Below are 12,308 nucleotides of genomic sequence, written 5' to 3' on the forward strand. Positions count from 1 at the left end.
CTCTCACCGCCCTGCCGCCGCCGTGCCAGCCCCGGTTCTGCCCCCCCGTGCACGCTGCGGGGCCGCGGCAGGTTTTGGGTGCGAGCCTTCCCCTCCCGGCAGCCTACAAGGACCTGCAGTCCCGCGAGGAGACGAGGAACGCGGCGTGGCGGAAGCGGGGCTGGGACGAGAACGTGTACTACACGGGTGAGCGCGCGGGGCGGGGGGCGGCCCCCCCGCTGCCCCCAGCACGCCGTGACCCCGCTGCTCTGCTTTCCAGTCCCGCTCATCCGGACGATGGAGTCGCGGATCATGATCCCGCTGAAGATCTCCCCGCTGCAGTGACCGGACCCGGGGCGGGGGGGGAAGGGGGGCAGCGGGGGGCCGAGTCCCGCGTCCCCGTCCCCATGGGGTGCCGCAGCGCCCGGCCCGGGGCTGGGGCAGCCCCCGAGTCCAGTGGGGTCCGGGAGGGGGGTGGGGAGGGGCTGCAGAGGCGGGGCAGCTGCTGTTAATTACCGCTAATGACGTGCAAATGAGGGGCTGCGAGCCGGGACCAATTAAATATTTAATTGCCGCTCTCCGTGTCTGGGCACCCCCCTCCCCTCCCCTCCCCTCCCCTCCCCTCCCAAGCAGCTCCGCCGCGGGCGCGCCGGCGGGCCTGAGGCCACGCCCACACCGTGCAGACCACGCCCCCGCCCGTATAAACCACGCCCACATACAACAGACCACGCCTATAAACATTCAGGCCACGCCCCCCCAGCCGTCGGTGCCCGCTGGAGGACTGCCCGCTAGGCGGCGCTCTGTCCCCCGCTGAGCCCCTCTCGTCTGCTCCGCGCGTCACTTCCGGGCGGCGGCGTGCGGCGGGCCCGGGAGCACCGGGAGGGACCGAGAGGGACCGGGGGGGCTCAGCGGGACCGGGGGGGGCCGGGGCCGGGCCCCTGGCACCGCCCGCAGCGCCATGTCCTCGGAGGCCAGCAAGAAGCGGAAGCCCAAAGTGATCCGCACCGACGGGGCCCCGGCGGAGGGCAAGCGCGGCAAGGCGGACGGCGAGCAGGTAACGGCGGGGCCCGGGCCCGGCGCGGGGCCCTCAGGGGAGCGGCGGGGCCCTCACGGGGCCGGGCCCAGCGAGCGGGGCTGGGCCCTGCCGGGGCCCTCGAGGCCTGCCGGGGCACGGGCTGCTCCCGGAGAGCTCCGGGAACCGGGGCACCGCGGGGCCGGTACCGGTAAGGAGCCGCCCCCCTCCTCCCCCGTAGCAGCCCCTGAGCCCGGTAAGCGCAGGCACCGGGCCTGAGCCCAGGAGGGCACGCAAAGCAGCCTGAGTCCCGCAGGGGGGGGTTGAGCTGCCCCGGGCCCCGAGCTGCCCTTCTGTCCGCGAACCCTTCGCGATTCAGCGGGGTGAGGCGAGCTCCCGGTTTAACGGAGGGAATCGCGGCCTCTGCCCCGCGCAGGATGCCCGGTCCTACAGCGAGGAGTGCGAGGTGGATCTGCGCGACCCCATCAAGGACTACGAGCTGTACAAGGAGACCTGCCGGGAGCTGCAGCGGCTCATGGCGGAGATCCAGGAGCTGAAGAGCCGGGGCATCAAGGACAACGTAAGGAAAGCCCCGGCGGTCGGTTTCCAGCGCGTTCCGGTCTTTTTCCCTTGCTCCGGGAGGTGCAGAAGCCGTGTTCTGGGGGAGAGTTAGGAAAACGGAGCAGCCCGCGTCGAATAAAATAAAATACTAATTAGCAGGGGGCGCGCGGCCTCTGGCCGAGCGGCCGTAGCACGGACTGGTCGCTGACACGTGAAGCGCGGCCGGGCTGTGCTGGGATGCGTGCTGGCGGATCGGGGCTCCCGGGGAAGGCGCTGAGCCCCCCGTGGTGCTGGGAGCCCCTCTGGTGATGCCCAGCGGTGGCCTGGGGCGCTGGCAGCTCCTGGTGACGCCGACGCTGCTCCTGCAGAGGGGTGCAGAGCTCAGGGGCTCTGCCCCTGGGGCTCCACAGCTCCCTCCTGCCCCCAGGCCGCCGAGATAGACGAGCGGCGCGTGCAGAGCTGCGTGCACTTCATGACCCTGAAGAAGCTCAACCGCCTGGCGCACATCCGCCTGAAGAAGGGCCGGGACCAGACCCACGAGGTGAGGCCGGACCCACGAGGTGCGGGGCGGGGGGGGCGGCCAGGCTGCTGGCCGCGTCTGTGTGTGGGGGGTGCGGGTGGGCAGAGCAAAGCCCCCCCAGGCGGTGCTCGCCGCGCTAGAGGTCTGCCGGGAAGCTCTGCGGCGCAGCAGAGGCTGTAACCGTGACGGGTTACGAAGGAGGAACGTCTCCCGTCGGGAGCAGCAGCGAGGCAGGAAGCTCTGCCTCAGCTGCGGGCCTGAGAAACGTGGCTTACGGGCTCCAGGGCTTTCCCCCAGGTGCCTCAAAGAGGTTTCCGCGGTACAGGAGCGTTTATTTCCAGTGCGTTGCTGGGGAAAGAGGCACAGGGACAGGCTGAGCCCACGTGTCCGGCCGCGACCGCCTTGTTCTCGTCCCCAGGGACGCTGCGTCCCTGAAAGGGAACGGGAGCAGTTTGAGGCATTGAGCGTTTGCTTTCCCAGCCCTGAAAACGTCTCTTTCATCCCCCTAAAGGCTTGCATACCCCCAAACCTGTCATCCCTGGGTGGTGCCGGGGGCTGTGCGGGGTTCAGTGACTTTTGTGGGGTAAAAGCCCGCCCCCGGTCACCCCGCTGAGCGCTTCCGTGCGCTCGGGCTCTCGGGGAAGGGCGTCCCCACAGCCCCGCTGTCACCGCCCGTGCCTCCCGCTCTGCGTCTGTCGTGGTCAGCGGCCGTGTCTGTGTTTCAGGCGAAGCAGAAGGTGGACGCCTACCACCTGCAGCTCCAGAACCTGCTCTACGAGGTGATGCACCTGCAGAAAGAGATCACCAAGTGCCTGGAGTTCAAGTGAGCTTGGCCGGGGAGGGCGAAGGAGGGGCTGTGAGTTTGCCACCCTCCCCTGCCCCCTTCCCTCACCCGGTGTCTCTCTGCGTTTGCAGATCGAAGCACGAAGAGATCGAGCTGGTGAGCCTGGAGGAGTTCTACAGCGAGGCCCCCACCGAAATCAGCCGGCCAGACATCACCCTGACCGAGCCCCACCAGCAGACCCTCGCCCGCCTCGACTGGGAGCTGGAGCAGCGCAAGAGGTGGGTCGGGTCTGCCCGCACAGAGCCGTGGGCTGGGCTCCGCGGGCTGCCGGGCGAGGCGGGCACGAGTGAGAAGTTCTTAACGCCCTTTTGAAGGCGTAAAGCAAGCGGCAGGTAACGGTCACGGGGTCCTTGCCGCAGGGAGGCGCTCTCTGGGTAGGGCTGGGCTTGCTGGGGCCTTTTTGGTAGAGCTGGGAGCTTTCACGGTGTGCCTGGCGGAGGGGAGCCCCGCTGGGACCGCTCCCCGTGCTCTGCGATGGGCAGCGAGGTGTCCTCGGCCGTCCTGAGCAACCCGCTGTCTCCTTGAGGCCGTGCTCGGCGGCTCCGGGGCACAGAAAGGAGAAAATGAATTTTCGAGCTTGGCACTTGTGGCACGAGCACCCTGTGCCTGCCCGGAGGGTGCCCAGCGGGACGGGCAGTGAGGTGCAGTGATCCGGAACCCAGCTCCTCAGGACGTGCCGCGCGGGACGAAGCGAGCGCTGCTGTGCCGTGGGGCAAGGAGCGGGTTTCAGCGGCTCGGTCCTAAGGCAGGATCCGGCCCCCGGGGTTCCTCAGGCGACGCAGTGCCGAACCCTGCCGGCACGGCTGTCGCGTTGGTGTCTGCGGTCCTGCCATGGCGTGCCGGGCGTCCCTCGGACTTTGCTCCGTGGCTGGCGGCACAGAGCTTTGCTCGTCTCCCCGGCTCCGTTGCAGGGAGCTGAGCAGCGGCGTCCGGAAGCTGGACTCAGGGGCTGCTCGCTGGGGGGGCTCGGTGTGCGCTGACCCAGCACGATTACGTTTTCTGTATCGCGTCCCGCACGGCGGGTGCTGGTGTCTGACGGGGAGCAGGGGCCGGAGAGGAGAGCGGGTGAGCTCCGCGGGCCGAGGCAGGTGCCTGCAGGCAGCACGCCCGAACTCTGAGCTGTCCCTGCCGCTGGGTGAGAGGTGGCAGCGCGCGCGGCGAGGCTGGGCGTGTTCTCCCTCAGCCCGAGCGCGCTCAGGGCTCCGAGTCGTGGCCAGCTTCCGTTTCCCTCGGCTTTCCAGCTGGGCATGGAGATCCGCGCGCTCTCCTGCTGGGCTGACTCTCAGGAGTCGACCTCGCAACCCGCTGACGTGGCTCCTCAAGGAGAAGCCTCCTCGGGGGCTCCGCGGGGTCGGGGTGAACCCGCTGGGCGCCGCCAGCAGAGCTGGCGCGGGAGCAGCGCCGCTGAGGGAAGTTAAGCTCGCTGCCCTCGCTTGGTACAACACCAGGCTCAGCTTCCACTTCCTCTCCCTGCTTGTTCTGAGTCCCTGGCTGCCTCCGCTCGCCCTTGGCCTTGCGAGCCCTCTGCACATCCCTGCGGCAGCTCTCCCGGATCCCGCAGGGACTCGGATCAGCTCCGGGCACCTGGGGCTGCTGAGCTGCGCTGCGTGGCGCTAACCAACCCCCCCCCGCCCCCCGCAGGCTGGCAGAGAGGTACAAGGAGTGCCTGACCATCAAGGAGAAGATCCTGAAGGAGATCGAGGTGAAGAAGGAGTACCTGAGCAGCCTGCAGCCTCGCCTCAACAGCATTATGCAGGTACTCCCTGAGCTCTGCGGGGAAGGGAGAGCTCTGCTGTCGTGCTCCAGGAGCGGTGCTAGGGCTGTCCCCTCCTGCTCAGCGTGGCACCAGGGGCTGTCGGGTCCCAGCTGAGCGAGCGCACGTGTCCGAGCCGCTCCCTGCCCCGCTGGCTCCTCCGGAGCCTCCTTGTTTCTGCGGTGGCTCCTGCAGCGCCGCGGATGAGGATTCGTTACGCAGACCTCCCCCAGAGAGCCGGCCGCGGTTCCAGCCCCCTGGGGTTGCCTCGGGAGGAAGGAGCAGGAGGAGGAACTGGGTTATTTTCACAGCCAGAAGTTTTCCAGCTGGGGCGAGCTGCCAGCCCCCCGGGGGGTTGCTGTGCCTGTCCCTCACGTTTAACCGCAGCTGCTCAGCTGCCTTCCATTCTGCCACGTGCCGGGGGGCGAGGGAGGCGCTGCGAAGGGCGTTGGTTCCGTTCCATCCCCGGTCCTGAAACCCATCCCGTCGTCCCCCCCAGGCCTCCCTGCCCGTCCAGGAGTACCTCTTCATGCCCTTCGACCAGGCGCACAAGCAGTACGAGACAGCCCGGCACCTGCCGCCGCCCCTCTACGTTCTCTTCGTCCAAGCCAGCGCCTACGGGCAGGCCTGCGGTGAGCACCGGGGGCACCTCACGCGGTGCCTGCAGGAAGCGCTGCCCCGGGGAGGTGCGGGCCGTCCTGCCGGGTTCTGCTGAGCCCGGAGGCTGCACCCTGAGGCAGCAGCATTTGAAACTCCGTTGGCTCAGCTCCGTTGGCCAGCAGAACTGCTGGCGGAGCTGCCTGCCCGCCTCCGCCCCCCCTCCTCAGCACCACACTAAGGTCGGCGGGGATAAAGGCGGCCTGCGAGCCCGCCCGGTGCCGGTGCTGCCTTCTGCAGCCCACCTGAAAGCGTCCCCCCCGCCTTGGCCAGCTGTGGGGGGCGGGGGGGGGCTGGTTGTGGTGCTCCCTGAGCTCTCCCTGACTCAGGATTTCTCAGCAGGGCTGGGGATCCCCCTGGGCCGGCTGCGTCTCCGGGTTGTGCAAGAGCTGCAGCCCCTCTGCTCAGCACCCCTAAAACACCCCTAAAAATGAGTGCCTGGCAGAAACACCCCTAAAACACCCCTAAAAATGAGTGCCTGGCAGCTCGTTGCTCCCTCTTCGTGCTATTCAGACCCCAGCCCCTCCTGGTTCTCGATAGCCTTGGTCCTTGCGGCTTCCAGCGACAGTCCCTCCAACCCCAGCTCTGTGCCTCCTCCGACCCCACCCTGCCAGGAGCTCCGGCCCCGTGGTGGCCCCGCAGAACCCTCTGGACAGCTGCTGCTTCCTGCTGACCCCCCCCTTTGAGCTTCGTGGGGCTCTGCCTGGGGCAGCCACGGGGCTGGAGCTTCTCGGGGCAGCGCTGCAGCCTGGATTCCCTCCTGCAGGCTTAGGAAATGCCGCACGGGGACCTGCTTCTGCAGGATGTCGCCCCCTCAGGCTCCCGTCTTGCCACCTCGCACCAAAGCTTTTTGCTGACTGCCTGTCCCGGGTGGAACTGGGTTCGTGACTTGGTTTTTGTGTGCGTGTCCCCGTGCAGATAAGAAGCTGGTGGTGGCTATCGAAGGCAGCGTGGAGGAAGCCAAAGCCCTGTACAAGCCGCCCGAGGACTCGCAGGGTGAGCGGGTGCTGCTGCAGCCAGAGGCTTGGGTGGAGGAGCGGGGGTGTTCTGGGCAGGGTGCTGGCCTGGAGGTGCTGGATGGAGAGCCGGCTGCTGATCACCCTTGTGCCCAAGTCCTTCCTGAGAGTCTTCGTGGTCCCTCGTCTGCTGGAGTGACTTCTGGTACCGGGGGAACGGTTCCTGAGCGGGGCGTCGCATCCGTTTTGCTTGCGAGTGGGGGGGCGCCCACCCCCCCTGGGGGGAGCTGTGGTGTCAGAGAGAGGAGCTGGGTGTGGGAAAAGCCCCTCGCCTCGGCATTCAGTCCCGCTCCTCTCTTTGGGCAGATGACGAGAGCGACTCTGACGTGGAGGAGGAGCAGACCACGGTGAGGCCCAGCGCCGTGCCCCGGGGCCAGGCCCCGTGCGCCTGCTGGCTGGGAGGCGGGGGGGCAGCGGGGCCTGGGAGCGTTTGGGGACCCGGCTCTGGGCGCTGGCAGCGTGCGGGGCCTTAAATCCGGCTGGTCCCAGGGGAGGGGGAGAGCTGGCCGTGCCGGAGCAGCTGGGCACCCCTGGGTGCCCCTCGGGAGGGGAGAGGCTGCGTTGCAGCGTCTGCCCTGAGCACAGCACGGCGGGGGGTGGAGGGAGGGGGGGGCAACCTGCCCTGCTGGCGCCCCTCCACGCTCGCATCCCGCCCGCAGCAGCGTGTGCCCTGCAGCTCTCCTGCTGGGGCTGCCCCACTTTGTATAAATAGTCCCTGCGCCTCGCCACCTGCCCCGAACGTCGGCAGGTGTGGGTGCGGGAAGGGGGCCGGGCAGGGAAGGACCTCGGGGCTGGGGAAATGAGGAGGTGGGAAGGGAAGGAGAGGGCAGTGGGAGGGTGAGCAGGGGCCCAGGGCTCCCGAGGGGCGGTGGGACGGGGCCCACAGCTCCGTCCCCCTCCCCAGAAGCGGCGCCGGCCCACGCTGGGCGTGCAGCTGGACGACAAGCGCAAGGAGATGCTCAAGCGGCACCCGCTGTCCGTCACCGTCGACCTCAAGTGTAAAGGTAGGCGGGTGCGGGGGGCCCTCGGCACGGAGGTGGGTGGCGGGAGGTCAGGGAGCAACGAGAGCAGAGGGGCAACGGGAGCAGAGGGGGGCCCTGTCCCTGCCCTCAGCCCCATGGCCCCGGGATGAGCGTGGCCCTGCAGCGGGGGCCGAACAGAGGCGCTGGGCAGCTCTGCCAGCTCTCCCTGCTCTCCCCTCGCCCACGCGGGTGGGGTGACCTTGCTCTCTGAAGCCTCATCCCTCTGCTTAGAAGCTTCTTTCTAGTGGGGTCTCGGGCCTCTGATGGATGCTGGGGGGGGGGTGTTAGAGGTCAGGGCACGCCGCTTGGCCCCGCTGCCCCGTTCCCCGCTGGCCTAGCAGGGGCAGCAGAAGGGTGCGTGTCCCTGCAGGGAGCTCCGAGTCCTGGGAGCTCCCAGCCGGAGCACAGAGCACTGCTGCTCCCCCTCCCTCACTGCTGCTCCCCCTCCTTTGTTGGCCCAGACGAGAACGTGCTGCACCTGACCTTCTACTACCTGATGAACCTCAACGTCATGACGGTGAAGGCCAAGGTGACCACCGCCGTCGAGATGACGACCGCCGTCAGCGCCGGGTGAGGGTTGCCCCGTGGGGGCTGAGCGTGGGGCCCGCGCAGAGCCCGGGGATTGTCCCTTTGTCCTATCAGCAGGGTGACACGGCACGAGGGGTGGCACGTGGTGGCAACGTCCCTTGGCTGAGCCGCGGGCTTTGAGAGCCCCGCGATGCCCGGTGAGCCCTCCCCAGCTCCTCCCACGGGTGGCGTGGGCCTGTGGGTGAGGTTTTATCCTCAGCCCCTCAACTGGGGCATCGCAGAGGCCTTTGTGCAGAGCCGCGGTGCCCACGTGCTGTCCTGGTTTGCCCTTTGATGGATGAGGGAGGCCCCGAAGGGCACGGCTGCCCCTCTGCACGTGAGGAGTGCTTCCACCTCACTGCCCCTGCAATCTCCCCGTTAGCTCCAGGGCTGTTGTGGGAGCCCCAGGCAGCATCCTCCTTCCCTCCCCCCTTCCCTCCCTCCCTCTGCCACGTCCTGCGACTGAAGCAGGGGCAGGGCAGGAGAGCAGTGCCCGTGGGGAACCTCTCCCCGTCCACGTGCGGTCACCGTCCTGCAGCCAAACCGCTTTCCTCCCTCCTGCAGCCTTTGCCTGGCAGCTCCCTCCGCCTGCTCGCTCCGCGGGTCACCTTGTCCTGAGCACCAGAGGTGCAGCTGCCTCTCCGTGGGCTCCCCAGGGACCGCTTGAGCCTGCTTTGTGTGAGGACTGGCTGAAGTGGCAGCTCTGGGAGCCCGCCCAGGGAGCTCAGATCAGCTGTGAGCTCTCCCGGGCCAGGACGAGGTGCCTGAGGAAGAGGGAGGCCGGAGAGGCCAGCCTGGGACCCCCGCCAGCAGGTGCTGCCTCCCAGGCTGTCCCCGCGAGGCCTCCCGGTCCTCCCGGCTTCGCTTTTCCCTGTAGGGGCCCAAACCCCTCCGTGACAGGCAGGTGTCCGTCCTTCCTGCCGCGACAAATCTTGTCGAGGAGCCCCCTAGCCCTGGGTGAGACCCCCGAAGGCAGCGTCCCTTGGGGTCCCTTGCTTAGGGGAGGCTCGTGGTGGCAGGGACACCCCTGGTCGAGCCCCCCCAGCCTGCGCTCCCCGCAGGGTTCCTGTGCAGGTGGTCATCAGTAGGTTTCAGAGTTAACGCGCTGGGGTGCCTTTGAGCAGCTCCCTGGGAACCCGGGGATTTTTGGCTCCTGTACAGCCGGGGAGGAGATCTCCCCGGGAGATCTTCCGGAGTGGAACTAGGGGAAAGCTGCCGTGGTCTCGAAACCCAGTGGGGCTCGTCACCCCCCGTCTCCGGGCTCACAGCCTGTTAGTGGGTGCTCCGGAGGGACACGGGGCCGTGCTGCTGTGTGATCCACCTCTTCCCTCCCGCCAGCGACCTGCTCTCCCCGGACTCCCTCCTGAGCTGCCTGTACCCGGGAGACCACGGGAAGAAGACCCCCAACCCCGCCAACCAGTTCCAGTTTGACAAAGTGGGGTGAGTGGGCTGCGCCCAGCCGCCGTCCTGCCGTGGGCTCGGGGAGGAGGAGGATGGAGCCTGCTCCCTGCCGGGGAGGAAGCTCTCCGGGGTGGCCTGACCCTTCCTCCTCCTTCCCCACAGCATCCTGACCTTGAGCGATTACGTGACGGAGCTGGGGCACCCCTACGTGTGGGTGCAGAAGCTGGGCGGCCTGCACTTCCCCAAGGAACAGCCTCAGGCATGTCACACTCCTTCCCTTCCCTCTCTAACAGGACACTGAGCAGGGCTGGCGGGGTTTTGGGCAGGCTTTGGGGGCTGTTGTGTCCCGTCCTGTCCCCTTGAGAGCCCGGGGCTCCAGCTGGCACCAGCCCCAGCCGTGGAGCAGCCCTGGCTGGGACGGGGCTGTTGTCCCAGGCAAGGAGGTGACGTCCCCTCGTCCCCCAGCACACGGTCACCGCGGACAACTCGCTAAGCGCCAGCCACATGGAGCTGACGGTGAAGCTGCTGCGGACGAGGCTGCAGTCCCGCCTGGCTCTCCACAAGCAGTTCGCCTCTCTCGGTGAGTGCCCGGCCCCACGCCCCCTGCCTGGTGCTACAGCTCTGCGCTGCCACCGCCCCTCTGTGCTCGGGAGGGCCCTGTTGGGGTGGGACAGGGCGGCTGTGTCCCCTCTCGATGGCCTTTGGGACCGGCCACCCCTGCGCTGGGTGTGAATTCAGGCCGTGGCAGTAGGAGAGCCGCGTTCCCAGGCGTGCCAAGTGCCCCTCGAGCAGCCTGGGCAGGATCACAGCCCAGGCTGCCGCTGCTCTCAGGGCACTCGGTGAAGGTGTCAGAAGCTTAGGGGATGCCCCCAGGCCCCGGTTCTGCTGCCACCTGCAGAGAGTTTGTCCCCTGCCCCGCTCAGCCTCATCCTTGCTTGCAGAGCACGGCGTGGTGCCAGTCTCCAGCGAGTGCCAGCATCTCTTCCCCACCAAGATCGTCTCGCGCCTGGTGAAGTGGACTGCCATCCCCTTTGAGGACTACGCGGTAGGCGCCGCGCCGAGGCCGTGTCCCCTGCAGCTCCCGCACCAGCAGCCGCTCACTCCTCCTCTTGCCTCCCCCCCCGCAGGAGCTGCCCTACACTAAAGACGTGCTGGAGGCCGGCTTGGCCGAGGACACGCACCTCTATTACATGGCCCTGATAGAAAGGGGCACAGGTAGGCCTTTCCTTCCCCCGGTAATGCCTCATTATTAGGTGTCCCCGTCGCCCCCGCACCAGGGGGCCCCACGGGCCGTGGGTGACGTTTGTGCCCTGCCCTGCTCAGCCAAGCTCCAGGCCGCCGTGGTCCTGAACCCCGGCTACTCGGCGCTGCCGCCCATCTTCAGCCTCTGCCTGAACTGGAAAGGGGAGCGAACCGGGAACAACGACGACAACATTCGGGTGAGCAGGGGCTCTTGGGGGTGTTCCCAGCGCTTCTGTGCCCTTGGCGCCGTAGCCACAGGGTGGCGGGGAGGAGCAGAACCCCACACTCAGGCCCTGCTGCTCTCTGTGCCCCTGCCAGGCAATGGAGAGCGAGGTCAACGTGTGCTACAAGGAGCTGTGGGGGCCCAAGCCCGGCTACCAGCTCCTCACCAACCAGCTGCAGCGCCTCTGCATGGTGCTGGACGTCTACCTGGAGACGGAGCCCCACGACACCAGCGTGGAGGGGCCCAAGGAGTTTCCCCAGGAGAAGATGTGTCTGCGCCTGGTCAGGTGAGGGCCCCGTGCCCTGGTGGCATTGCTGTCCCCGCACCTGGGGACAGCCACGCACAGCTTGGAGCCTTTCCTTTTGCTGCCTGGCCCTTCCTGGGGGTGCACCGGGCTTGTGAGCCTGTGTTTACCCGCATGCCTGGCTGGAAGCAGACACGTGTGGGCCAACCTCCCCCTTTTCTCCTCTCACAGGGGCCCCATGCGCTTGAAGCCCTTCAAGTTCAACTACCCTCAGGGCTTCTTCAGCCACCGCTGAGCCACGCTGCGCTGCTCCGGGACCGGGACTCATCCTGGCACAGGGAGGGGCGTCCCCGTCCCGCTGTTTTAGTTCCTTTTCTGAGGTTTTTGGGTCTTGTTTTGTAGCCAAAAGGATTAAATGCTGAACTGAAGGAAAATGGTGTGTGTGATGGCTGGGGAGGGGGACCCAGGGGCAATCCTGTCCCGTCTGTCTTGGCCCTGGCAGGTCTGTGCCCCCCCCCAGCCCCCGTGCCTGGGGCCCTGCCTCCTTCCCTCCCTCCCCGCTGCAGATCCTTGGTAACGGAATGGAGATGGATAAAAATAAACCCCTTCCTGCTTCCGCACTGCAGCCCCAGCCCAGCCGTGCCGGCTGCCTGCCAGCTGACTCAGCACAAACCCTGGAGCAGGAGGAGAGGTTTGGGCTGCGACCTGTCCCCCTCCATCCTTCACAGTTCCCCGGTGTGGGTCCTATCCCACAGCCCTGGGGGCAGAGCTGGTGCTCCATGCCTGACCCCAGGTCCCTGTCCCTCCTGCTTCTCCCAAGGTGGCATTTTTTGCCGAAGCAACACCCCTGAAGGCTCCCAGCCCCCTTTCCCCTCCCCTGCGGGTGTGGTGCTGCAGTGAAGGGCAGCGCTCAGGTTAAACCAGGCCCTCCCCGCCCCCAGGGAGCTGAGATTTAAAAAGAGAAAGAAAAAAAAATCGCCTTTGCGGATCGCGATGGGGACTGGCCCCGTTTCCAGCCCCTGCCCCCCTGGGGATCATGCAGGCACCCCCAGGACATGCAGACCTTGGTGCCTACCCACGAGCTGGGCTTTCCCCCAGGGAAAGCGGGGAGGTGAAGGACCTGTCCTTGATGCCACGCACCTCAGAAAGCCCCCTGCCACCCCCTGTGCACCCCGGCTGACAAATCCTAACCCTGCCCTGGGCCATGCTTCCCTCCGTCCCTCTACCACCTCCTCCCCCCCTCCATGCAGCAACGCCAGCAGGAGCC

General features: G+C 67.6%; 1 protein-coding gene and 1 long non-coding RNA gene across 2 annotated transcripts; both read left to right on the top strand.

The window, feature by feature from the left end:
• Nucleotides 1–55: 55 nt before the first annotated feature.
• LOC118175056 lies at nucleotides 56–555 on the top strand. Its single transcript, XR_004754859.1, has 2 exons — nucleotides 56–186; nucleotides 260–555. It is a non-coding gene; the product is annotated as an uncharacterized LOC118175056 (long non-coding RNA).
• Nucleotides 556–833: 278 nt separating this feature from the next.
• On the top strand, nucleotides 834–11,475 carry THOC5 (THO complex 5). Its single transcript, XM_035340923.1, has 19 exons — nucleotides 834–1,033; nucleotides 1,428–1,571; nucleotides 1,980–2,093; nucleotides 2,798–2,895; nucleotides 2,988–3,134; nucleotides 4,558–4,672; nucleotides 5,169–5,301; nucleotides 6,245–6,322; nucleotides 6,649–6,689; nucleotides 7,247–7,346; nucleotides 7,826–7,934; nucleotides 9,270–9,371; nucleotides 9,495–9,591; nucleotides 9,798–9,912; nucleotides 10,274–10,377; nucleotides 10,460–10,547; nucleotides 10,656–10,771; nucleotides 10,893–11,083; nucleotides 11,273–11,475. The coding sequence occupies exons 1-19, from the start codon at nucleotides 938–940 to the stop codon at nucleotides 11,334–11,336; spliced, it is 2,052 nt and encodes a 683-aa protein (XP_035196814.1). The 5' UTR covers nucleotides 834–937; the 3' UTR covers nucleotides 11,337–11,475.
• Nucleotides 11,476–12,308: the final 833 nt, after the last annotated feature.

This window comes from Oxyura jamaicensis, chromosome 15 (genome assembly GCF_011077185.1).
Source record: "Oxyura jamaicensis isolate SHBP4307 breed ruddy duck chromosome 15, BPBGC_Ojam_1.0, whole genome shotgun sequence".
NCBI lineage: Eukaryota > Metazoa > Chordata > Aves > Anseriformes > Anatidae > Oxyura > Oxyura jamaicensis.

Bases quoted from the DNA above. Each gene is read 5' to 3' on its own strand.
- THOC5 (XM_035340923.1), top strand. From the start codon at position 938: ATGTCCTCGGAGGCCAGCAAGAAGCGGAAGCCCAAAGTGATCCGCACC. The intron at 7,935-9,269 runs GTGAGGGTTGCC...CCCTCCCGCCAG, and splicing joins ACGACCGCCGTCAGCGCCGG to CGACCTGCTCTCCCCGGACT. The intron at 9,913-10,273 runs GTGAGTGCCCGG...CCTTGCTTGCAG, and splicing joins CAAGCAGTTCGCCTCTCTCG to AGCACGGCGTGGTGCCAGTC.